The sequence below is a fragment of the Salvelinus fontinalis genome, chromosome 40 (assembly GCF_029448725.1).
Source record: "Salvelinus fontinalis isolate EN_2023a chromosome 40, ASM2944872v1, whole genome shotgun sequence".
Taxonomy (NCBI): domain Eukaryota; kingdom Metazoa; phylum Chordata; class Actinopteri; order Salmoniformes; family Salmonidae; genus Salvelinus; species Salvelinus fontinalis.
In genome coordinates, this window is record NC_074704.1 from 17,953,744 (window position 1) to 17,981,392 (window position 27,649).

A 27,649-nucleotide genomic window follows, 5' to 3' on the forward strand; every position below is an offset into this window, starting at 1 on the left:
CTCTCTCCTAACACAGGACACTGAAAAGAAAATGAGATTTGTCAGGCAAAAGCTATATGAACATGGCGATAAGCCAGGAAAGTACTTGGCGTACCTAGCTAAAAAGAGAGCTGACTCACAGTCAATTGCTACTATTACTGATTCTGATGGCAATCATTTATATGAAAATAAATTGATAAATGACTCATTTAAGTAATTTTATGCAAATCTTTATGCCTCAGAACTGCCAAATGATGCACACAAATTAATGAAGAACTTATTTTCTAAGATTGAGCTCCCTACTATCTCCGAAGAACAGAGGTCTCTCCTTAATGCCCCTATTACCGAGGAAGAGATAATGTTCGCAATTAAGAATCTGCAAAATGGTAAGGCCCCAGGACCAGACGGGTTTGGTAGTGAATTCTATAAAGAGTTCCATGGCCTGATCCTTGAGCCATTGCGTGATATGTTTAACCACTCATTTTCAAATGACCAGCTCCCTCAAACGCTGAGGGAAGCCAACATATCACTTATTCTCAAAAGGGGAAAATGTCCAGAGTCTTGTTCCTTGTACAGACCAATTTCCCTTCTGAATGTGGATAGAAAATTGCTTTCTAAAATTCTAGCCACAAGATTAGAGGACTCACTGCCACTAATTGTGAAAGGAGACCAAACTGGCTTCATTAAGTGCCGTAAGTCATGCAACAATGTCAGGCGGCTTCTTAATGTAATTCAAGCCTACCAACAAAGTGCTAGGGATGGTCTTGTGCTCTGCCTAGATGCTGAGAAAGCATTTGATCGTGTGGAGTGATCTTACCTATTCTTTGCTGTAAATACATTTGGTCTAGGGGACAACTTTATAAAATGGGTGAAAGTTTTATATGATGATCCTCAGGCTGCTGTCCTTACTAATGGGCTAAGGTCAAATAGCTTCTCTATATACAGAGGTACCAGACAGGGCTGTCCTTTGTCCCCTCTCCTATTTGCACTCGTTATGGAACCACTGGCCGAGGCCATCGGGGTAACGCCTGCTATACAGGGGCTGCTCATTGGTGATGTTCACCATAAAATAAGCTTGTATGCTGATGATGTCCTGATATTCATCTCTAGTCCCGAGACTTCAACTACATCTCTTATTAAAATTATTGAATTATTCAGCGAATTCTCAGGCTACAAGATTAACTTAACTAAATCAGAGGCTATGCCACTTGGTAGCCTTCACTCTGTACCTTTTTTTTTTTTTTTTTTTTTTTTTTACCTTTATTTAACTAGGCAAGTCAGTTAAGAACAAATTCTTATTTTCAATGACGGCCTAGGAACAGTGGGTTAACTGCCTGTTCAGGGGCAGAACGACAGATTTGTACCTTGTCAGCTCGGGGATTTGAACTTGCAACCTTCCGGTTACTAGTCCAACGCTCTAACCACTAGGCTACGCTGCCGTACCTAATACAGAGCCCCCCTTCCCTTTTAAATGGTCTCCCTCAGGTTTTACGTATCTGGGTATATTTGTAACTCCTAAATTCCAGCAAATGTACAAAGCCAATTTTGTTCCCTTGTTTGATACAATAAGACAGGATCTGGAGCGCTGGAACTCTCTCCCGATTTCTTGGTTTGGTAGAATATCCCTCTTGAAAATGAACATTTTACCTAGACTACTTTACCCAATCCAAATGATCCCAGTATTACTCTCCAATAAGGTAATAAAGGATGTAAATGGATGGCTAAGTTCCTTCATATGGAGTAAACGCAAGCCAAGACTTAAGATGGCAATATTGCAGCTGTTAAGTTCTATGGGGGGCTTGGATCTGCCCAATATCAGGTTCTATCAGTGGTGTGCCCACCTATGTTATATTTCTGATTGGATCACAAACGATGACTCCTCTATTTGGTTAGACATTGAGACTTCTCTTTCAAAATACCCCTTACAGGATCTTTTATTTTTCAGAAGTTTCAAGTCTGTAGAAGATCACTGAAATAATTCTATTACACTTAACACACTCAAAGTATGGAGGTCAGTTCAGCGCTTCCTGGGAAGGTCCAAACTAACCTCTGCTCTTACCCCAATTCTTAACAACCCAGATTTTGGTCCAGGATTGCTGGATGCTGGCTTTAACTTTTGGCTTAATAAGGGCATACGCAGACTAAATGACTTATTTGCTGATAAGATTTTATTGTCATTTGAGCAGATGGTCGAGAAATATCGACTCCCAAAGCAGGACTTTTTCCGCTTCCTACAAGTAAGAAATTATATTGTGAAGAGCACCACCTTAATTGGTAACCCTGATATGTCTGTCATTGAGAGAATGCTTTTTTTCCCACAAAGGAAAATGTCTGTAAGTCTGTGTTATGATGCTTCAAGGTCCTGTTCTGTTGTCGACACACAGAGGGTGAAACAAGTGTGGGAGAAAGAATTGTCTGTTACTATTGACGAAGAGATGTGGGAGGACATTTGGAGATATGCAAAAACAATATCTATATGTAATCGTACTAGAGCAATTCAATTAAGAATAATACACAGATTGCATATATCCCCAAACGGCAGACATGCTTTTAGCCCCTCTGCCTCTTCTCCTCAGTGTCTTAAATGTAAAACTGATACAGGCACCCTAACACATTGTTTATGGTCATGTACCAAAATACAAAGATACTGGTCTGGTGTTCTGCAAGAAATTGAAAAGATCCTAGAGGTTGATCTAGAATTAGACCCAGTTTGTTTACTGTTAGGTCTCCCTAGTAGGCATGTTACTTCTGTGAGTAAGAGGAGGCTTTACAACATCCTTACCTTTGCAGCGAGGAAAAACATCCTTGTACGGTGGATTAGTGATAAGGTTCCTTCTATTAAAGATTGGCATAAGACACTATTTGAATGGGTGCCTCTGGAATATTTGACATGTACATTGCATTCTAAAACAGATCAGTTCTACAAAGTATGGGAACCCTAACTAAATTACCTAGAACCTGAGGTATCAGCTATTATGCTGCAAGGATTCTCTTAGAATGGTGGTGATCTATGTATTTCAGAATTACACTGTACCTTCCATGTGTGGAACCTAACTTCTTAGTTTAAACTGAGCTCTTTTGTTTAATTTCTGTTTGTAAGTTTGTTTAAAATGTGTGTATTGAGAGATGCAATGATGGGGATGGGGTGAGAGAAGAGGGGAGAGGAAAATGGTGTGTGGGTGTGTATGTATGTATGTATGTATGTGTATGTGTATATATATATGCGCAGGTATGTGTAAGTGAGTGCCGTTTTTTTTGTTGCTTTGTCTCTGTTGTTGTATCTCTTAATATGGGTGAAAATTGTGAAATTCCAATAAAAATACTGTTTAAAAAAAAAAAAAAAAGTAGAAAATGAATTCATCTGTTCAGTATGTGATCCATCCGTCCACTATTTCCAACCAGCAGCACCAACATGTACAGCTAAAGACAGCCAAGATCTACTACTGGGAGTGAGACGACTTTTCGCCCACTCCTTGTCCTCCTCCTCTCAAAACCCTGATGGCACCAATACTTAATTACCGTCTTATTGCACTGAGACATGTCCCTGGTTCAATTACGGGGGCTGAGGCCTTAAACAATACACACACACATGCACACACACACACGCACACATCATAATGGCTACAGGCCTAGTGTAAAATGGAATACAGTACTATCATAAGGCTTAGACAGATGCTGCTCTGTAGCAACAACACAAAACAAAGAGGCTGGGGGCTGAAATGTAACAAACTCCTGTTAGCTGGGCGCTAGAGGCCGGTGTGTGTGTGTGTCTGTCTAAAAATTGGGGTACCACAGATGGGGGAACAGAGAGAAAGAAGGGCTCCTGTCGTAACAGGGATTAACACAGCAGACAGCTGGGTGAGTGGTCCTCCGCAGGTTCCCTAGCATGTGGGCAAATAAACAGTTTACCTCACAGTCGCCTGAGTCTGAAAGGAGTTTGTGGAATATGCACACACATACACATGTGATGACTGATTCACACACACACACACACACACACACACACACACACACACACACACACACACACACACACACACACACACACACACACACACACACACACACACACACACACACACACACACACACACACACACACACACGTGGTGACTGATTCATACACACACAAACAAACACGCATACATATGCCACGAGACACAAAGTCTTGGTGAAACACACCCAGACACACCTACAAAAGAAAAGTTGTAGAAGAAGAAAGAGAGGGTGATGGAGAGTGCATGTTGTTCAGACACAGGGCATGGGCAGGTCAGCACAGAGACAAAGACAGGAGGCCATAAAACTCTTCAAACAAATCTCCACATAACATTAGGGTGAGAAACCCTCATTACCAGCAGGCCAAGCCCTCATTTACAGCAACCACCGTCAGAGGCCATTCGGAGAACGAGGGAACAAAAAGAGGGAGAAACATTTATTTTTGGAGCCTTGTCTGTCTGTTTTTCTCTCTATTCAGTCCTTCTTTCTCGGGGTCGCCCTAAACTGACCCCTTTTTATGAGGGGGCGGCGGCTCCATTCACCATAGAGATTTATGGTCTTTAATAGGGGAAATGGACCCGGCCCGGGGTTGCCCTCAGGGTGGCCTGATTTAAATTCTACAAAAATGTAGGAGAAGGTTTGGAATTGGGATTGGGGGGAGGGAGGTGGCGATCGGGGTGGGTGGGATGGGGTCCTCTGTCTGTGACATTTTTAAGGTTGCCATCTGGGCAGGGAGTGGGAGCCTTCAACTGTCCGTCAACATCTCAAGCAACACTGCCCCCCCTGGATAAAGCCGCAGAGGAGGAGAAAGGGAAAACAACATCAACTGGGGGAAACAGATGCCCTCTATCACAGCCCTGGTGGTGGTGACTGCTTGTCCACCTGGGGCTTTTTCTCCACCCATAACAATAAGCCAGTCAGTCAGTCTCCTGATCTGTGGTGGCCTGGTTGAGAGCCCTGCTGCGTTGTGGATCACCCTCTATTTCATAATCCTATTACCATAATCCCGAAAGTTCAAGGAGCACAGAGCACTTTCTCCTTCTCTCTCCCACCAGAACGCCTCTCCTTTAAAGGTAAAAGGGAGTAAAACTTTGGCCCAAAGGTTGAAAGAAACTTACAGAAAGGCAAGAGTTGGGGAGTATCCTAATGGTTCTAACCTCCATGGGGCTCAGCAGAGTTATGACCTATAGACAACCACCAGAAGGGCTGAAGGTCTCCACAGCTAGCCTGCCAGAGGTCACTGTGGGCTATAGCAGCATTAGGCTCAACCCCTTAGCCTCTCATATTGAGACCCAGGAATTTCATAAAAGTCCAAGATGAATTATGATCTTCGTGACTAGTTTCATTTTCTCACAGATACATTGGGAAGACGCTGAGGATAAAATGAAAAGATGAGTGCCACAACCCTGAAATGAAAGACGGCCTTGTGCCCAAACTTTCAATCAAGGACATATATCTGTCAGGCTTTTCCCACAAAAACACTTTTCTATTATGTAAAGGCAAGACCACAATGTCCAAGCAACACGTAAGGCATCCCTTCATCTGTAGCGTTGTGTGAAAGATCCTCTTGGCAGACACATTGTCCTCAAAATGTCATAATCAAACTATCCCAGTAGACCTAAAATATTCAAACTATCATAGAAGCGAAGACCACAAAACTTTATATCAGACCTCATATTCAAACTCATATTGACACTTTCAAGGCAACTCCTTGACAGTAACCTTGATGAGAAATTCCAGTTCTTATTTTGTGACAACGTCCCAAATTGCAACCTTTTCCTTAAAGTGTCGTATTTTTGACCATGGTCCATAGGTCTCTGACCAAATAAAGTGCACTATGTACATAATTTGGTGCCTCTGCGGTAAAGCTAGTAAACCAGGAAGGAATCCACAGTTCCCAGGCTCTCAGATGCTTCCAATTACACGCTTACCAGGATGACAGCCTTGAGAAACAAGACTCTCTGGTCTGATGAAACCAAGATTGAACTCTTTGGCCTGAATGCCAAGAGTCACGTCCGGAGGAAACCTGGCACCATCCCTACGGTGAAGTATGGTGGTGGCAGCATCATGCTGTGGGGATGTTTTTAAGAGGCAGGGAGACTAGTCAGGATCGAGGGAAAGATGAACGGAGCAAACTATAGAGAGATCCTTGATGCCCCAGAGCGCTCAGGACCTCAGACTGAGGTGAAGGTTCACCTTCCAACAGGACAATGACCCTAAGCACACAGCCAAGACAATGCAGGAGTGGCTTCGGGACAAGTCTCTGAATGTCCTTCAGTGGCCCAGCCAGAGCCCGGACTTGAACCTGGTTGAACATCTCTGGAGAGACCTGAAAATAGCTGTGCAGCAACGCTCCCCATCCAACCTGACATAGCTTGAGAGGATCTGCAGAGAAGAATGGGAGAAACTCCCCAAATACAGGTGTGCCAAGCTTGTAGCTTCATAACCAAGAAGACTCGAGGCCCTAATCGCTGCCAAAGCTGCTTCAACAAAGTACTGAGTAAAGGGTCTGAATATTTATGTAAATATGACATATCGTTTTTTATTAGAAAAAATGTCTGAACATCTTTTTTGGATTTGTCATCATGGTGTATTGTGTGTAGATTGATGAGGGAAGAAAACAATTTAATCAATTTTAGAATAAATCTGTAATGTAACAACATCTGGAAAATGTCAAGGGCTCTGAATACTTACATTTATGAACACAAGTTCGTGTAACAAAAATCGTCATGGAAACGTATTCCAGTGGGTGTACCGAGCAAGAAGGCAGTAACTGCCGTGTCAGAGGTCAGGGTCAATATGAATAAAACATGACCTCATAGTAAGCCAACAGATGTTGTCAGTGATCTGCCTGCAACTCAGGCTGAACACTGAAAATACTTGAAAGACATTTTTATCAGTTACACTCAGTGAGCAGTTACTGCCCGTTTGCTTGATAGGGCAGTGTAGAGCTCCTATACGCAATGGTGCATGACCTCTGAACCATTAGAGACACCTTTCAGTCTAGATATGAGAGCACAAACCCTGTGTCCCTGTGACAGACAAGCATTCTGCCCAGAGGGTGTAGTTGTACATCATGCTGCCTCACGCTACAGAACGCTTCCACACCATCACACTGGAATTGTGAAAACTAAGCAATTTCTGTCGGTGGCTAGTTCACATCAGTGATGCGATGTGTAGAGAGAGATAAAGAGAGAGAGACCGAGAGAGATGAATAGAGGCACGGAGAGAGATAGAGATAGAGACAGAAAGATGTAAGAGGAGACGGCCCGGCGGTCCAAGTGAAAGCTAAGCACTATCTGTCGATCACCTTGGGCATGTGCTCAGCCGACGAGGTGACCATGACGACGACAAAACAAGAGGGGGGACCGAGACGGCTTCCCAGAATAACAGACCTGAGACCTCCACAATGCTCCAAGACTTTGCAGAGAATTCAAAAGAGAGAAAAGTCAATTCTGCTGTCAGTTGCCACTTTGCTTTTTCAACCAAGGTGAATGAACTGCACATCAAGCGGAGGTATAAAGATAGCAACTCTTGGTAGGACAATGGAAGTTCAGTTAGAGGAGAGAAATAAACATGAGTAAGTATAGAATACGTTATTCTATTTTTAAAAAAAATACAGTGTTCTATTTCTATTAACTTCTCATGCTATTGTAACAGTATAACTTTAGTCCGTCCCCTCGCGAACCAGGGACCCTCTGCACACAGACAACAGTCACCCACGAAGCATCGTTACCCATCTCTCCACAAAAGCCGTGGCCCTTGCAGAGCAAGGGGAACCACTACTTCAAGGTCTCAAAGCGAGTGATGTCACCGTTTGAAAGGCTATTAGCGCGCACCACCGCTAACTAGCTAGCCATTTCACATCGGTTACACTATATCTTTAGCTCCCCAGTAGATTAAAATGCTTCCCAAACAGCACCCTATATGGTGCACTACTTTTGACCAGGATCCATTGGTGGTAATGCACTATGTAGGGATTGGGGTGCCATTTGATAATTGTTTCTTCGCTCCCATATGAAGAGTGTGGAGCTAGGGGACAGAAAAACTACATTATTGGTTGCAATGAGAAAACGGATCTCTGCAATCATCACATAGGCTACAATGTAAGATAGCGCCAGAGGGTAGGGCTGCCGTCTTATTGGCTCTTAACCAACCATGGTATTTTGTTTGTCTTTTCTCGTTGTTTGTAACTTGCTTTGTACATAATGTTGCTGCTACTGTATCTTATGACCCAAAACAGCTTCTGGACATCAGAACAGGAATTACTCACCTAAAATTGGACGAGGTGTACTTCTTCAATGAGTCGGACGTGAGAGATATTCTACGGACGCCCAACCAGGCCCAGATCCTCGCGATTCGCTGGAAAAGGAAACATAGGTTTCGCGGAAAGAGATTGGGGTGCCTTGTGAGGATCAGGCGACGAGTGGCTAATCTGCCCATTGCCTATCATTCTGCTAGCTAACATTCAATCCCTGGAAAACAAATTGGACGAACTGAAGGCACGTATATCCTACCAACGAGACATTAAAAACTGCAATATCTTATGTTTCACAGTCATGGCTGAACGACGACATGAAGAACATACAGCTGGTGGGTTATACACTCTATTGGCAGGATAGAACAGCAGCCTCTGGTAAGACACTGGGCGGGGGCCTATGCATATATGTAAACAACAGCTGGTGCATGATATCTAAGGAAGTCTCAAGGTTTTACTCGCCTGAGGTAGAGTATCTCATGATAAGCTGTAGACCACACTATCTACCTAGAGAGTTTATCTGTATTTTTCGTAGGTTACCACCACAGACCGATGCTGGCACTAAAACACTCTCAGTGAGCTGTATTCCGCCATAAGCAAACATTAAAACGCTCATCCAGAGGCGGCGTTCCTAGTGGCCGGGGACTTTAATGCAGGGAAACTTAAATCAGTTTGACCTAATTTCTATCAGCATGTTAAATGTGCAACCAGAGGGGAAAGAATTCTAGACCACCTTTACTCCACACACAGAGACGCGTACAAAGCTCTCCCTCACCCACCATTTGGCAAATCTGACCATAACTCTATCCTCCTGATTCCTGCTTACAAGCCAGAATTAAAGCAGAAAGCACCAGTGACTCAGTCTATAACAAAGTGGTCAGATGAAGCAGATGCTAAACTACAGGACTGTTTTGCTAGCACAGACTGGAATATGTTCCAGGAATCTTCCAATGGCATTGAGGAGTACATCACATTAGTCACTGTGTCACGACTTCCGCCGAAGTCGGGTCCTCTCCTTGTTCGGGTGGTGCTCGGCGGACGGCGTCGCCTGTCTTCTAGCCATCGTCGATCCACTTTTCATTTTCCATTTGTTTTGTCTTGTTTTTCCACACACCTGGTTTCAATTCCCTCATTTACTTGTTGTGTATTTAACCCTCTGTTCCCCCCCATGTCTTTGTGTGGGATTGTTTATTGTAGTGCTTGTGCACATTCCCCGTGAGCCTACGACGGGTTATTTTAGTGCCCATTTATCTTTTTGTTCTGGATGCCGGCGGTTTTGCTTAATAAATCTCTGGTTATTACCCAGTTCTGCTCTCCTGCGCCTGACTTCCCTGCCGCCAATTACGCACCCTGCTACACACTGGCTTTATCAATAAGTGCATGGAGGATGTCGTCCCCACAGTGACTGTACGTACATACCCCAAACAGAAGCCATGGATTACAGGCAACATTTGCACTGAGCTAAAGGCTAGAGTTGCTGCTTTCAAGGAGCGGGACTCTAACCCGGAAGCTTATAAGAAATCCGGCTATGCCCGCCGTCGAACCATCAAACAAGCAAATCGTACTACACCGGCTCTGACGCTCGGCGAATGTGGAGGGGTTGCAAACTATTACAGACTACACAGGGAAGCACAGCCAAGAGCTGTCCAGTGACACGTCCCTACCAGACGAGCTAAATAACTTCCATGCTCGCTTCGAGGCAAGTAACACTGACTCGTGCATGAGAGCATCAGCTGTTCCGGATGACTGTGTGATCACGCTCTCCGCAGCCGATGTGAGTAAGACCTTTAAACAGGTGAACATTCACAAGGCAGCTGGGCCAGACGGATTACCAGGACGTATACTCCGAGCATGCGATGACCAACTGGCAAGTGTCTTCACTGACATTTTCAACCTCTTCCTGTCTGAGTCTGTATATATCAGACCTCATATTCAATTTATGATTGGAAGGAAAAGGTTTGTGAGTGGAAGGAAAAGGTTTGTGAGTGGAAGGAAAAGGTTTGTGAGTGGAAGGAAAATGTTTGTGAGTGGAAGGAAAATGTTTGTGAGTGGAAGGAAAAGGTTTGTGAGTGGAAGGAAAAGGTTTGTGAGTGGAAGGAAAAGTTTTGTGAGTGGAAGGAAAAGTTTTGTGAGTGGGAGGAAAAGGTTTGTGAGTGGAAGGAAAAGGTTTGTGAGTGGAAGGAAAAGGTTTGTGAGTGGAAGGAAAAGTTTTGTGAGTGGGAGGAAAAGGTTTGTGAGTGGGAGGAAAAGTTGTGAGTGGGAGGAAAAGGTTTGCGAGTGGGAGGAAAAGGTTTGCGAGTGGAAGGAAAAGGTTTGTGAGTGGGAGGAAAAGGTTTGTGAGTGGAAGGAAAAGTTGCGTCAGGAAACAACATGACTTTTGAATTGCCTGCCACTCGTTTTATTTAATCTAAACCGTAAGCTGTCCTCACTTCAACACTAGTGTAATGTCTAGGGAGACAATACACACAGGTAGACCGCGAGGTGTTTTAAAGAGGACTGCTTCCTGGCCTGGTAAACACAAGGCAAGTATTCAGTTACACTGGTTTGAGGTTTAAATTAAAGGCATACACACACAGTCACATACGCACACACACAGTCACATATGCACACACACACACACACACACACACACACACACACACACACACACACACACACACACACACACACACGCTGGTTTAGTGTTTAAATGCATAATGCTGCATCGTCAATGTTACGCATTAACCAGTCAGAGAGAGAAACATCTGCAGAGGTTTTGTCTGCAGCCTCTGTTTGTCCGTGTAGTCAATGTACCATCTGTCTCAATAAAGACTCAATTGTTCTACCGAGGGAGACGATAGCAGAGTTTGATATTGGAAGATGTTGAGTTGTACACGCGGCACAGCCACTAATGGGAAGTGCTTGAGTGAGGATGGGAGATGGGAGACAGAAATCTGTTCACACACATATACACAAATTTGTTCACCACATGGATGGGTAAACACACTGTTTAGTGTCAACAGTCCATCTGCATTGCTTCGGTGTTGAATAAGTAGGGATTGCGGTGCAGGAATGTGTCACAGAGACAGACTGTCTGTGTGTGTGTGTGTGTGTGTGTGTGTGTGTGTGTGTGTGTGTGCACTGATTCACTAGACCGGTGGTCGCCAAGGCATTCCTAGTCGATCACCAAACATTTTTGTGAAAAAAACAACGATAAGCCTTGCCAAAGACAGTACAGTATGAAGGCTAAAACTGCTTCTCCAATAGAAATCCCAGATCACACTTGTAGGCTAGCTGCAGAAACACGTTGTTGGGTCTAATGGTCGTCTAGTGCCAAACTGCACATCCACAGGCCATCAAATCAAAGGCACTCCTTCAATATAATGTAGTTGTTATTTAAAATATATATATATTTTTTACCCCATATTTTGAGATATCTAATTGGTAGTTACAGTCTTGTCCCATCATTGCAACTCCCGTACGGACTCGGGAGAGGTGAAGGTCGAGAGCCATGCGTCCTCGAAAACACAACCCTGCCAAGCCGCACTACTCCTTGACTGCTCCCTTAACCCAAAAGCCAGCCGCACCAATGTGTCGGAGGAAACACCATCCAACTGGCGACCGTGTCAGCGTGCATGCTCCCGGCCCGACACAGGAGTTGCTAGAGCGCGATGGGACAAGGACATCCCAGCCGGCCAAACCCTCCTGTAACGGCGTTCCTCCTCCTCTTCATCCGAAGAGGAGGAGCAGGAATTGAACCAAACTGCAGCGTTGTATTTAGACATAATGAATTTATTTAAGTGTAGGCGAAAAACACGAACTTCACTTGAATACTTACAAAATAACAAAACGAATGTAGACAAACCTGAACATACGAACTTACATAAAACACGAAGAACGCACAACAGGAAAAATGACTACATAAAACGATGAACGAACGAAACCGTCCCGTATGATGCAACAAACACTGACACAGGAAACAACCACCCACCACAAAGTGTGAAAACACCTACCTTAATATGACTCTCAATCAGAGGAAATGAAAACCACCTGCCTCTAATTGAGAGCCATATTAGGTCACCCTTAAACAAACATAGAAACAGAAAACATAGACTGCCCACCCAAACTCACGTCCTGACCAACTAACGCATACAAAAACTAACAGAAACAGGTCAGGAACGTGACACCCCCTTAACCCGGACTATGCTGAGCCAATTGTGTGCCGGTCTCCCCTTCGCGGCCGGCTGCGTCGCAGCCCGGGCTCAAACCCAAATCTGTAGTGACGCCTCTAGCACTGCAATGCCTTAGACCGCTGAGCCACTCAGGATAAGTTGTTTTTGACAAAAATAAAAAGTGTCAGTTGTTCAGTTTCACAAAGTTGGAGCAATAACATGTTCAAAGACATTGGCTTGAATCTACGTTGAGTCTTTAGATTATGAGAATATTAACAACTAAGGAAGAATTTTTCACTTCTCTCATTGACTTCTCAAACCCCAAACCCCGGCCTGGTCTGTTTAGTCTGCTTCTCAAGCATTCCCGGAAGTCTAGCGATGTTGCGTCTCTGGGTTTAAAAACTCTGTGGACTTTCGTTCCTATATATTTTTTTATTATGTAAAGTCGCGCTGTTGGCAGTAGGTGCACTTTTTTCAGCAGTCTTAGTGCCGAGATGGTAATGTGTTCCCATTTTAAACCATTTCATGTGTCTGAAGGTGGAACTCCGCCTACCCTGCAGGCCCAGAGAGCAAATCGCGCGCACTTATAGGCCTACCGCTGGCCAATCAGATAGCTCAGATCACCGTGTCTGCAGTTTCCTTGAGCCATAGACTAAAAAGAAGCCTCGAGCACACAGCAAATTTGATACTGTGAGATTGCTGAACTTGTAAAACCATGACTAGAGAGAGACTGTCAACGAATACAGCAAAGAGCTGCTGTTTTTATGAGTATGTTCATGTTTAAGTTGTTATTCAGCACTGTCAACACTTTGTTCAACACTTTTAAAAGCCATGAAATGTGCATTCTCCCTACTTCCACTAGCGCTACAACCAGCACTGCAGCTGCAATGAATGAGTACCAAAGTGTTTCCATAAGCTTACGTTGCTATTATTAGCAGCTTCCTGCTTGACTTTTTTAATATCAATGAATATTTCAATTTCTCTGGTCATCGGAGTAACAACGTGAATTGGTGCATGAGGCAGAAATAATGCAGTGCGACTCGAGTTTCTCCATCAACGGAAGACCGTGTCCCCAGAGGGAGGGAGAGCGGAGCCTCACCGCTGCGCCCTCCCTCCCTTCAGACTAACCATCAGATGCAGGTCATCAGTCCAGTAAAAAAAGGAAATGATTATGCTCACTCAGCTGTACCTCATAAGTAAAACAACAAATATATTACCAGTGTGATCATATACCTAAAATGTTGTAATGTCATTTCTAAACGGTCTGAGAAGAACAACATTGGCAGGCAGTGGTGGTTCTAGCTTGTATGGCTCCCTGGACAACCCCCCCCCCCCCCCCAAAAAGCACCATTCTGCACTAACTGTCATTTTTATTCAGACATTTGGAACAACACAAATAAATAATCATAACATTAAAACTATATAAATATACAAATATATACAAAAAGAAGTCTCATAACTATAAAAAAATAAGTAACAAAGACAAATAGAAACAAATTGTAGTATATAAATACAAATAAAAAAGAGAATCGAATTATTACACTATTACCCTATTGCTAACAAAAAAACACCCAAATAAAACTAAATTGCACAAATCCTATATCACACAAATACACAAATAGAATGACACACTTATAAAGAAGAGAACCTGATTATTACACTATTGCACTTCAAACAAGAAACACAAAAAGTAAATTGCACAACTGCCATCTAAACCCTGACCTTTCTTGTCTTCCTTGATGCAAAGCCATCAATTATAAATATCAGCAGCTCAAGCAGGGTCATGGTCTTCGACGGCAAGTCAGGCAAGTTCTTCAGTTCCTGTGCAAGCTCTCTGCCGTCCAAGTCTGAGTGTTCTTCATAGTGCAGTGTTATACTAAGGGCCTCACATTGTTCTGTCAGCTCCTCATTTGAGAGACTTTGGAAGGTTGACAGCACTCCAAACTTCTCTCCCACATTTTCCAATGTGGAAAATCTTTCCTGAAGGGCTGAGGTTGCAGCATCAACAACGACGTTGATAAATGTTCCCTCCAGCTTCTTCAGAGCATCACTGAAAGACTCATCAAATGATCCGTATGAAAACTACCGCTTTGTGGACCGTTTGTGCGGTCATAAAGCCTGTCGCCCTGTAGTTGCTGAGACCTCTCTCTGTCTTTCTGAGACTGACTGCAACATCCACATGCATACTGGGAGACTGCATCAGCTTGCTCACATGTTGGATCTGGCTCAAGATGTCAAACCACACCACTGTACAGATGCTGAAGCAGTATGATCCCACCTCCTCTGACAAGGACTGGGCCTCAATCTTTATCACATGGTCTTTGGTTTGATCCCTCACCTCAATCAGTGCCTCTCTCACAGCTGCTGCCTGATACCTCAGTGGCTCGACACTCTTGACTTTACTCTCCCACCTTGTCTCAGTCCACATCTTCAAAGTGACGTCCACATGTTTTTTCAGGATGGCCCATCGCTGTGTGGAGGCTGAGAACAAGGTGTCTGTTTGTGTAAGATGCCAAAGTAACCTGTGGCATCGACAGAACTTTTAGCAGCATCAGCCACAACCAGGTTCAATGTGCGAACCCCACATGGCACGAATAGAGCTCTTGGATTCATTTCCAAGAGTCTGGCTTGGACACCTTTGTTTTTGCCTCTCGTGTTGGCCCCGTTATCATAAGACTGTCCTCTGCAGTCCTTAAAAAGCATTTTTAGCTCCTCTAATCTTTTGAGAATCAGGGATGCCAAATGTTGGCCCGTGGACTCCTCTGCCTCCAGAAAACCCATACATTTTGTGGGGCTCCTCCTTCAGTGAAACAATTCTAATCACAACTGACAACTGTTCAGTGTGGCTGAGGTGCAATCTAGAATGATAGCGAAGAATTTTGCCAGCTTGATGTCACTCACCGTTATTGAAATGACCTTGCTACTCAACAAATCAATGAGTTCATTCTGTATTTGGTGGCCAAGGTTGCTGGTGGTGTGACTCGAGGTCCCTTTTTGGACACGGTTAAGGTGCTCTTTCATGACTGGATCAAATTGTGCCATCAGTTCAACCTCATTGAGGAAATGTCCATTTGATGGAGAGTACAGTGCTTCTGTGTCCCCTTAGTGCCAGATTTCTCATTTCCAGAGACTACATAATAGCAGTCAGATGTGTCAACACCTCTCTCTCCATCTTATCCTCTCAGCCTCCATAAATGCCATCTCATGCTTATCAATTGTTTCCCCTTTTGTGAGTCTCATTGCCAGTTCTTTCCATGTTTTCATGCAGTTTTGGTGTTCTGGACTGTTGTCGTGTGAAGTGAGCAAAGAAGTTGCATGTTTCCAGTCTGTCAGTCCTGAGTTTGATAAATAATTTTCTTCTTAGAAAAGAGTTTGCAGCAGAAGCAGAAGAGGCTGTTTTTTCTTTCAGAATACACCAACCAACTTCTAGGGATTTGTTGACCACTCACCAAGGTCTTCCTGAAATACTGGTGGTGGCAACTTCTTCCATCACTCTCCTTCCTTGGGGAAACAAAGTGGTACCTCAATTAGTCCTCTGCAAACTAGTTGTGTCTGATTTCTGTCAGTCAGAACTGAAGGACAGCCAGCAGGGTCTGTAGACAGTGGTTCATCCTCAGCAGCAGGATTTGGTGGGGATGCTGCTACAGGCATTTCTAATGGAGATCACATGGGCAGTAGTTTACACACATTATTCACAGCATGTATTGTGGTGGAAAATCCCACATACATACCCAGTAATAATAAAATCCTTGTTACCTACAATATGGAAACTTAGAACTTTGCAAAAGGGAAATTATTTGTTTTGTTTATGTTATGCAGGGATACACACACACGTGCGTGTGCTCACAAACACACCTGAAGAATCCTGCTGGGGAGAAGTGGAAGCAAATGGGTCTTCATCCTCAGGCTCAGACAACATTTGTGAAGACACCTGTGTGGCTGAGGAGGTAGATGGCTCCTCATTCTGGCCAGTGCCAGAGGGTGCTCCAAAGTATTTCAGAAGTGCCCCTGAATTTGCATTGAAATACAGTATACAAATGCAACAAAATGTCTGCCAAACCACAGTATATATTCACAGTATTATGAATGATTTGTGGTTTATTTGGTAGCAATTTGCAGTGTGACTGATTTTACTAAAAGCATTAGTACTGTACAAAGTTAGAGGTGCGTTATTTGATAGATTTGCCCGCTCCCCCTACCTTGGGCTTCCAGTGGGGAGACCTGAGGTCAACCTACCCCCGCCCCATTCCCCATCTCATACTTCTGAGTCGGAGACCTCCCAGGCAGTAGCCTGCCTAGCTCACAAACTAGAATCAGGGCTCCCACTCCGACAAGGTTATTTGACCCACAGTCCCACATGGTGACATGATATCATTGACGTGACGTGCAAATGAGCGATAGAAAATCTATTTTTTGTGCGGGCGCCCCGTGCCGCCCCTGGCGAGATGCCCCCCTGGTCGGCTGCCCATGTCGCCCAAACCTAAATCTGCCAATGTTGGCAGGTCAATTCAAGCATAGCCAATATGCAGTGGTAATGTATTGCGCCTATAGCCTACTACAAACCTGATTGATACAGAACTGTTTTTAATAGGTTCATGGTGCACTGGCTTACGCTTTTTAAGACGTGTTTAAAACTAAATCTGAGCGGTAGATCTCGGCTTGCATTTTGACTCACAAAGTGATCCTGACTCAGAAAGTGATCCTGGCTCAGAAAGTGATCCTAACTCAGAAAGTGATCCTGGCTCAGAAAGTGATCCTAACTCACAAAGTGATCCTAACTCAGAAAGTGATCCTGGCTCAGAAAGTGATCCTAACTCACAAAGTGATCCTAACTCAGAAAAGGTTGGTTACCACTGCACTAGACCTTTTGTCTCACCTAAACCCCAGTATAACTGATCCGGGAACCCTGATACACACACTCTCACAAACACACACTTTCACAAGAAACACACACAAACCCAGTGAGTAAAACGTAGAAACTCCAACAAACACAAAGACCGCAGAAAGACTTTGGCACAAAAGGCATGAAACCCACACATACTGCAGGCCCCCAGGTGTTTAGAGCAGAGTGGTGGGTCCCTGTCAGGAGAGGACTCTCCCAGTATAGTATCCCCTGTAACCACAACCTGTGGGAAGGTATCACAGTTTCAGCCATAAGGAATGAATGGACCTTAGTGTCTATGATCCCAATAGATCTGAGTGACAAGCTGAAATAGGAGACGTTTAGCACCTCTGCCCGCTCCCAAGTTCGGGGAATCTCGATCGGTATGTCAAGGGTTTCTGTGGAAGCAGGGGAATTCACAAAATATATTGCAGACACTGCAGGGTAGGTTCTACTACTGTACTCAACATACGGGCTAGACTGGGAGCTTTGAGTGACATGTAACTTGCTCCCACAGTCAGAGAGAAATTAAGAGGATTAACTTTCACTGAGCATAAAAAGGGAATGATACACTGAATGTAATAACTCAAGTTAACAAACCCCAGAGGATGTCACTAACAGGATGTCACCCCATCAGACCCCTGCAGTAACCTACTGAAGTGTGTGTAAATGTACTCAAGCGGCGGTGAACTTAAGAGAGCCTGTAAGTGGATGATGGGTACTCTCCTCTCCTCAGCAATGCTATCCACTTCACTGTAGAAACCGAAGCCAAATCGTCCGAAAAACTAAACAGAGAGAGAGGGGGGGTGGGGGGGAAGAGAGAGAACACAGGATATCTGCACTTACAGCTGGCGTGTCCCTACACCCACACAGTCACACACAGAGTCAACCCCTCTCCACAGAGTACCACTCACTGGCATCGATTCCACCCCGCTGACCCCCTCTAACGGATGAACATATCGAAGACAAACATAGGGACATACTGTATGTACACACAGTCACTCACACATGTACAAACAAATACACATTAAACAAACATATGCTCTACACACACACACACACAGACACACAGACACACACACACACACACACACACACACACACACACACACACACACACACACACACACACACACACACACACACACACACACACACACACACACACACAAACAGAGGGGACCACCCTGCACCATGTGGGTAGAGCACATGGCATTGAACCATCAAAAGATACACGTTCATGATGCTGCCATCATTCATCTCTCCATGTGTACACACTGCAGTCCGCAGCCAATTATGACTGAAGCAGCAGCACATCTTTCTGTCCATCGACAGATCGACAGGCAGGGGAGGGGCTACTTATAGTGCAACATTAAAAGAGCTGCTCACAACTTACCGACTGGAACTCCCTTTCATTAGGGAAATAAGGAAATGTATTTAAAGCCTTTAGAGACTAGTAAGAGAGACGCAAACAGATTGGGTCTCTAAATAAAAAGATAGAGATAGACTATAGCCTACATACAGAGCTTTACATATAGACTGATCTATCTCTATGATGAAAACCTCAATACTGAGAGAACAGTGGTTTGGGAGGGGCAGAGAGGAAGTATGGTAAACCAGCATCCAGACATACAGATGCAAGTTTGGGGAACTAACAGGAAGTAAACAGCTAAATGCTGAGAGAAATGGGATGAGAGAGGACGTACGGCAACCCTACAATCAGACCAGGGCCACCATTTTGTCTCAAACCCAATTAGTACCAGTTACCTGGACTGTTGACAATCAACCCTCTGAGTCATGACAATGGAGAGGTATGACAGGGTTGAGAGGCTGGCAGCTGTACCATGTGGGGACCGAGGGAGTCGCGCTAAACAAAAGATTCCTGAAATGATGCCTGCCTGTCTTCCTATTCTGTCAATGGCAGCCATGCTCCACTTCACATGCTCATTGACACATACAACAGCATGAGATAAAGAGCCCAGATTGAGAGGCATGCACACACACACACACACACACACACACACACACACACACACACACACACACACACACACACACACACACACACACACACACACACACACACACCACACACACACACACACACACACACACACACACACACACACACCACACACACACACGCAGCCACACAGACAGACAGACAGACAGACAGACAGACAGACAGACAGACAGACACACACAAAAACACACACACACACACACACACACACACACACACACACACACACACACACACACTAAAAACAGGTGGGTCCCCACTCCGATCAAAGAGCATTTGACTGGTTCATGTCCCCAGTTCACTGTAGCGTGTAATGTGACAGGATCCTGGTTAAAACAACTGGATGTGTGTACACCAGTGGAGGCTGCTGAGGGGAGGACGGCTCATAATAATGGCTGGAATGGAGCAAATGGAACGGCATCAAACACATGGAAATCATGTGTTTAATTCATTTATTTGATACCATTCCACCCATTCCGCTCCAGCCATTACCAAATACCCGTTCTCCCCAATTAAGGTGCCACCAACCTCCTGTGGTGTACACTGTGTGCCCATGTGAAAAAATCTTAATCCCCATAATTCCCTCTGTTCTGAACACGTGCCTGTTGGCGTCTTAACAGGTCAGAGGCAGGCAGCGCAGGATTGTGTGTACAGTGCAGTGGCACATGTCAACACAAAGGGCACAGTGTGGGGACAACTGGCCATTGTGGGGACACACAGGGTAGGCAGATGGGGTAATAAACGGGATTGGGGCCTGCAGAACAAGTGTTATCGCACAGCACTCCTTCAGCACGGGTTCTCTCTGTTACTGGTCAATGGTTCAGTCACAGTCTGTACCACAGAAATATCATCTGTAGATAGGGCTGGGAACTGTCCTATAGATTCTATTTCTATGGTGTGTACTCTGTGACTCAAATAAAATGGTGTTAAGAGCTTGTGTTTAAGTCATTCAAAGGTCAGCCGGAGAGTTGTAACATTAGCAAGCAGGCTAGCCTCCATATGTTCCTTCACCCATGAGTTCCAAACCATTTGCATCAGTATATACGGACTTACTATTCCATGTCTGGTGCTGACTTCCTCTGGGCACTTCCATGGGAAGGTAAGAGGGGGTGACTAATGGAGACATTCCCATTCCAGATAATGACTGAGTGTGTACACAGTCTGGGTTGTACACAGAAATCTGACAGCGCAACAAGCAAGAAACACAATAAGCTCCTACTCCCTCTCCACCAACCACTAAGGAAACTGGATGAGGTAACGCAACAAATATCCGCTATAACATTTGTAATGCACACGGCACTGCCTTACACAGTCATAAAAACAAAAACAAAATATCCCCTGGGCCATTTTCAAGGGAAAACAGCAACTTGTTTGTTTCATTTTTCCAGATCCATCCTATTTATAACTGTAAAGGCAGTCATTGTTGTTCTCCCCCTTAGACGAGGAGGAGCATGGATAGGACCAAGATGCGGATTGAGGGAAATAAGCCATCTTTTAATGAACACAGCAAACAAGACACTACAAACTACAAAACAACAAACGTGACTAACCTTCAACTGTCCTGTGAGGACACAGGAACAAACACTGACACAGGAACAAACACCCACAAAACACCAGTGAAACCCTGGCTGCCTTTGTATGACTCTCAATTAGAGACAAACAATACACACCTGTCTCTAATTGAGAATCATACCAGGCCGAACACAAAACCCCACATAGAAATACAAACATAGACAAACCCACCCAACTCACGCCCTGACCAACTAAAATGAATACAAAACAAAGGAAAACAGGTCAGGAACGTGACAGAACCCCCCCCTTAAGGTGCGAACTCCGGGCGCACCAGCACAAAGTCTAGGGGAGGGTCTGGGTGGGCGTCTGTCCACGGTGGCGGCTCTGGCGGTGGACGAGGTCCCCACCCCACCATAATCAATCCCCGCTTCTTTATCCCCCTCCCAATGACCACCCTCCCACTAACCCCACCTAAATGAAGGGGCAGCACCGGGATAAGGGGCAGCACCGGGATAAGGGGCAGCACCGGGACAAGGGGCAGCACCGGGACAAGGGGCAGCACCGGGACAAGGGGCAGCACCGGGACAAGGGGCAGCACCGGGACAAGGGGCAGCACCGGGACAAGGGGCAGCACCGGGATAAGGGGCGGCAGGTCCTGGCTGAGGGACTCCGGCAGGTCCTGGCTGAGGGACTCCGGCAGGTCCTGGCTGAGGGACTCCGGCAGGTCCTGGCTGAGGGACTCCGGCAGGTCCGGGCTGAGTGGCAGCTCCGGACTGTAGGGCAGCTCCGGACTGTAGGGCAGCTCCGGACTGTAGGGCAGCTCCGGACTGTAGGGCAGCTCCGGACTGTAGGGCAGCTCCGGACTGTAGGGCAGCTCCGGACTGGCGGGCAGCTCCGGACTGGCGGGCAGCTCCTGACTGGCGGGCGTCTCTGGCAGCTCCTGACTGGCGGGCGTCTCTGGCAGCTCCTGACTGGCGGGCGTCTCTGGCGGCTCCTGACTGGCGGGCGTCTCTGGCGGCTCCTGACTGGCGGGCGTCTCTGGCGGCTCCTGACTGGCGGGCGTCTCTGGCGGCTCCTGACTGGCGGGCGTCTCTGGCGGCTCCTGACTGGCGGGCGTCTCTGGCGGCTCCTGACTGGCGGGCGTCTCTGGCGGCTCCTGACTGGCGGGCGTCTCTGGCGGCTCCTGACTGACGGACGGCTCTAGCGGCTCCTGACTGACGGACGGCTCTACTGGCTCGGGACAGACGGGCGGCTCTAATGGCTCGTGGCAGACGGCTGACTCAGATGGCGCTGGGCAGACAGATGGCTCAGACGGCGCTGGGCAGACAGATGGCTCAGACGGCGCTGGGCAGACAGATGGCTCAGACGGCGCTGGGCAGACAGATGGCTCAGACGGCGCTGGGCAGACAGATGGCTCAGACGGCGCTGGGCAGACAGATGGCTCAGACGGAGCTGGGCAGACGGGCCGTTCAGGCACCGCTGGGCAGACGGCAGACTCTGGCCGGCTGAGACGCACTATAAGCCTGGTGCGTGGTACCGGAACTGGAGGTACCGGGCTGAGGGCACGCACCTCAGGGCGAGTGCGGGGAACAGGAACAGGGCACACTGGACTCTCGTGGCGCACTCTAGGCCTGGTGCGTGGTACCGGAACTGGAGGTACCGGGCTGAGGGCACGCACCTCAGGGCGAGTGCGGGGAGAAGGAACAGTGCGTCCAGGGCTCTGGAGACGCACAGGAGGCTTGGTGCGTGGTGCCGGAACTGGAGGCACCGGGCTGGAGACACGCACCATAGGGAGAGTACGTGGAAGAGGAACAGGGCTCTGGAGATGCACTGGAAGCCTGGTGCGTGGTGTAGGCACTGGTGGTACTGAGCTGGGGTGGGAAGGTGGCGCCGGATATACCGGACCGTGAAGGAGGACACGTGCTCTTGAGCACCGAGCCTCCCCAACCTTACCAGGTTGAATGGACCCCGTAGCCCTGCCAGTGCGGCGAGGTGGAATAGCCCGCACTGGGCTATGCAGGCGAACCGGGGACACCACCTGTAAGGCTGGTGCCATGTACACCGGCCCGAGGAGACGTACTGGAGACCAGATACGTTGGGCCGGCTTCATGGCACTCGGCTCGATGCCCAACCTAGCCCTCCCAGTGCGGCAAGGTGGAATAGCCCGCACTGGGCTAAGCACGCATACTGGGGACACCGTGCGCTTTACCGCATAACACGGTGTCTGACCAGTACGACGCCCTCTTACTCCACGGCAAGCCCGGGGAGTTGGCTCAGGTATCCAACCCGGCTTCGCCACACTCCCCTTTAGCCCCCCCCCAAGAAATTTTTGGGTGAGCCTCTCGGGCTTCCGTGCTAGCCGCGTACCCTCATACCTGCGCTCCTGGGCTGTGGCTGCCTTCTTCTCCTCCCGAGAGCGGCGATTCTCTCCCACCTTAGCCCAGGGTCCTTCTCCATTGAAAATTTGCTCCCAACTCCATTCCTCTTCTCTCCATTGCTTTAGTTCTTGTTCTCTCTCCTCAATCCGCTTGGTCCTGTTGTGGTGGGTGTTTCTGTAAAGGCAGTCATTGTTGTTCTCCCCCTTAGACGAGGAGGAGCATGGATAGGACCAAGATGCGGATTGAGGGAAATAAGCCATCTTTTAATGAACACAGCAAACAAGACACTACAAACTACAAAACAACAAACGTGACTAACCTTCAACTGTCCTGTGAGGACACAGGAACAAACACTGACACAGGAACAAACACCCACAAAACACCAGTGAAACCCTGGCTGCCTTTGTATGACTCTCAATTAGAGACAAACAATACACACCTGTCTCTAATTGAGAATCATACCAGGCCGAACACAAAACCCCACATAGAAATACAAACATAGACAAACCCACCCAACTCACGCCCTGACCAACTAAAATGAATACAAAACAAAGGAAAACAGGTCAGGAACGTGACAATAACAACAAGCCCTTAATACATTCCTACTTACATCGGTCCAATCCTGGAAAACAAGCTGAAAATCTGTGAGGGCAAGACACGAATACTCAGACTGTTTCTTCTTGAGTGGTTTCACCATCATCACTAATCAGGCTAGTGGTGTGTGTGTGTGTGTGTGTGTGTGTGTGTGTGTGTGTGTGTGTGTGTGTGTGTGTGTGTGTGTGTGTGTGTGTGTGTGTGTGTGTGTGTGTGTGTGTGTGTGTGTGTGTGTGTGTGTGTGTGTGTGTGTGTGTGTGTGTGTGTGTGTGTGTGTGTGTGTGTGTGTGTGTGTGTGTGTGTGTGCGTGTGTTGTTTGTGTGTGCGTGTGTGCGCGTGTGTGTGTGTGTGTGTGTAGTAGTAGTAGTAGTAGTAGTCCCCATTCCCTAGTATGTTTAGAGATCTTAGATGGGTAACACAAATCAGAGCTATCGTATTTTTATTATCTTATTTCCTGGTTGAAGAGAAATCACTTTCACTGCAACAAAGCCCTCTCGGGGGACAGTGTGGGTACTGAACAGAGCACACAGCACTTTGATTAAAACACCAGCCTGGGAGACATTTAGTTAAGTCTTCCAAATGGTACCCTATTCCCTTTATAGTGCACTACTTTTGACCAGGACCCTCAAAAGTAGTGCACTACATAGTGAATAGGGGGCCATTTGGGAAAGAGCCTAGAAAGAGGCATTGGCACATGGGCCAGCTAAACAATCTGGGTGATGTGGATGGACAGTTTGTGCTCTCAAGATGACAAGGCAGAGAATTATGGGAAATGTTATCCCTGTATCAAATTACCTGTGACCCAAATGGTTCCCTATTCCCTAAATAGTGCACAACTTTTGAACACGGCTCTGTTCAAGATTAGTCCACTATATAGGAAATACGGTGCTATTTGGGGCACAAACTTTCCCATTTATAAACTAAACATCCAACGAGCAAGACCTATTCCTCCATTTATGAACTAAACATCCAACGAGCAAGACCTATTCCTCCATTTATGAACTAAACATCCTATGAGCAAGACCTATTCCTCTATTTATGAACTAAACATCCTATGAGCAAGGCCTATTCCTCCATTTATGAACTAAACATCCAACGAGCAAGGCCTATTCCCCCATTTATGAACTAAACATCCAACGAGCAAGACCTATTCCCCCATTTATGAACTAAACATCCTATGAGCAAGGCCTATTCCTCTATTTATGAACTAAACATCCTATGAGCAAGGCCTATTCCTCCATTTATGAACTAAACATCCAACGAGCAAGGCCTATTCCCCCATTTATGAACTAAACATCCAGCGAGCAAGGCCTATTCCTCCATTTATGAACTAAACATCCAACGAGCAAGGCCTATTCCCCCATTTATGAACTAAACATCCAGCGAGCAAGGCCTATTCCTCTATTTATGAACTAAACATCCAGCGAGCAAGGCCTATTCCTCCATTTATGAACTAAACATCCAGCGAGCAAGGCCTATTCCTCCATTTATGAACTAAACATCCAGCGAGCAAGGCCTATTCCTCCATTTATGAACTAAACATCCTATGAGCAAGGCCTATTCCTCCATTTATGAACTAAACATCCAGCGAGCAAGGCCTATTCTTCCATTTATGAACTAAACATCCTATGAGCAAGGCCTATTCCTCCATTTATGAACTAAACATCCAGCGAGCAAGGCCTATTCCTCCATTTATGAACTAAACATCCAGCGAGCAAGGCCTATTCCTCCATTTATGAACTAAACATCCTATGAGCAAGGCCTATTCCTCCATTTATGAACTAAACATCCAGCGAGCAAGGCCTATTCCTCCATTTATGAACTAAACATCCAATGAGCAAGGCCTATTCCTCCATTTATGAACTAAACATCCAATGAGCAAGGCCTATTCCTCCATTTATGAACTAAACATCCAATGAGCAAGGCCTATTCCTCCATTTATGAACTAAACATCCAATGAGCAAGGCCTATTCCCCCATTTATGAACTAAACATCCAACGAGCAAGGCCTATTCCTCCATTTATGAACGTCCAACTATTCCTTTTTTTTCAGTCACCCAATGGTTGCCAGTAAAAATCCCCATTTCTGGTCCACCATCCAACCTATCATTTATCTTCCTTAGTGTCCACTGTGAGGAGCTGAGTGACCCTAGAGGTCAACATTTCCAATGTATGACAAATGGAAGGGGTCATTTAAGAGGTGAACGGGGGAGGGAATAAAAGAGTGAAAGGGCATTTGTAGCTGCCAGACTGGACAGCAACCCCTTCTATAGGCTATATTTGGTTCGCCCCCCTCCCATCTAGTCTGAAGGCCACTTGAGAAATTCAAAGCGACGCCGCGCTGCATAAAGGCAGTGGATTGAGAGGCCCGCTTAATGCCTGTCCACAATGTCTACCCCCCCCCACACTCACACATACACACACACACCAAAGACCCCCACCCCTTTTTCCCGTAATCCCATGAGTCCCCGGCCAGTCCTCCCAGAGCCTGAAAGAGCGAGCCTGACACGAGTCTCTGACTTCCCCCCCTTTCCCCCCCCCTAACCCCATTATACTTCCTTTGTCCCCCCCTGAGGGACCAGGAGTGAGTGTAGGGCTCGTCGGCCGGGCTGGAGCAGGCAGGTGTTGAGGCAGCTCCAGTGGGATGGAGTGGTGGGAGAGAGGGTGTGCGAGTTGGGGGGGGGGTCTGGTTCTCCATCTGTCAGGACAACCTGATGGCCTGGGCATAACACATACACACCCCTTGTTTGTCGCTGACATGACAGCCCACAGGGCCACAGGCGGAGCAACGGCAACTGTAACCAGGATTATGTATTACTCTAAATGCATTTGGGAGGGTCGATGTCAGGAGGACTGGAGGAGGGACACACCCATCACAACCTGCTTGCTTCTTTTAGCTGGCTCTCCGCTTCCCATTCGTCAGGCATCAAGGGCCCAACTCACCGCCACAACAGGAATGACAGGAGTTAGACTTTATAATAATGGCAAGGATAGTTGACTTGTTATTCTATGAGTATTGGGGAGAAGATTAAGCTCAGCTCATAAGTCACAGTTTTAGTACTAAACACGGCAGTAATAAAGCACATGCTAACTTGTAACAAGTTACAAAGTTAGGACCGCAAACGGCTCCTCACATAACAAGACAGGTAAGTTGACACCCTTCATGAGTGCGCATGCAACAGAGAGAGTCTGTAACACAACAACTATACATACCTTGTCGAACAGAGATTTCCATTGCTGAGATGGGGAAAGAGGAAAGGAGCAGGGAGGGAAAGAGGAAAGGAGCAGGGAGGGAAAGAGGAAAGGAGCGGGGAGGGAAAGAGGAAAGGAGCGGGGAGGGAAAGAGGAAAGGAGCGGGGAGGGAAAGAGGAAACGAGCGGGGAGGGAAAGAGGAAAGGAGCGGGGAGGGAAAGAGGAAAGGAGCGGGGAGGGAAAGAGGAAAAGAGCGGGGAGGGAAAGAGGAAAGGAGCGGGGAGGGAAAGAGGAAAGGAGCGGGGAGGGAAAGAGGAAAGGAGCGGGGAGGGAAAGAGGAAAGGAGCGGGGAGGGAAAGAGGAAAGGAGCGGGGAGGGAAAGAGGAAAGGAGCGGGGAGGGAAAGAGGAAAGGAGCGGGGAGGGAAAGAGCGAGAGAGAAAAGAGGAAAGAAAAGATTTCAGAGAGGAAGGTGCCATTTAACAGACAGACACACCTGTCATTAAGGAATGATATCAGCAGGTAGCATACAAGGGCTTTCCTTCATTCAATGAATCAATATCATTGAACAATTGAGGACATCATCAGTTATGTATGGTAGTAGCCATGCTACGCCTGCTCAGTTAGCTGTAATGAACACATATAGTCAATGGATTGTTGACTGTGATGATATAATGACTATTGTCT

The 27,649-nt window shown here is 46.4% G+C and overlaps 1 protein-coding gene across 2 annotated transcripts in view; it reads right to left on the reverse strand.

Annotated features, from left to right (window-relative positions):
• Positions 1-27,649, reverse strand: part of LOC129839819 (rhomboid-related protein 3-like) — a 65,876-nt gene that overhangs the window by 36,980 nt on the left and 1,247 nt on the right. The window contains exon 2 of one of the 2 annotated variants that reach the window (XM_055907477.1): positions 26,986-27,009. The exons of the other annotated variant lie outside the window; for it this stretch is intronic. Coding sequence (XP_055763452.1) covers positions 26,986-27,009 — 24 coding nt within the window. The remainder of the gene's footprint in view (positions 1-26,985; positions 27,010-27,649) is intronic. 2 annotated transcript variants of the gene reach the window in all.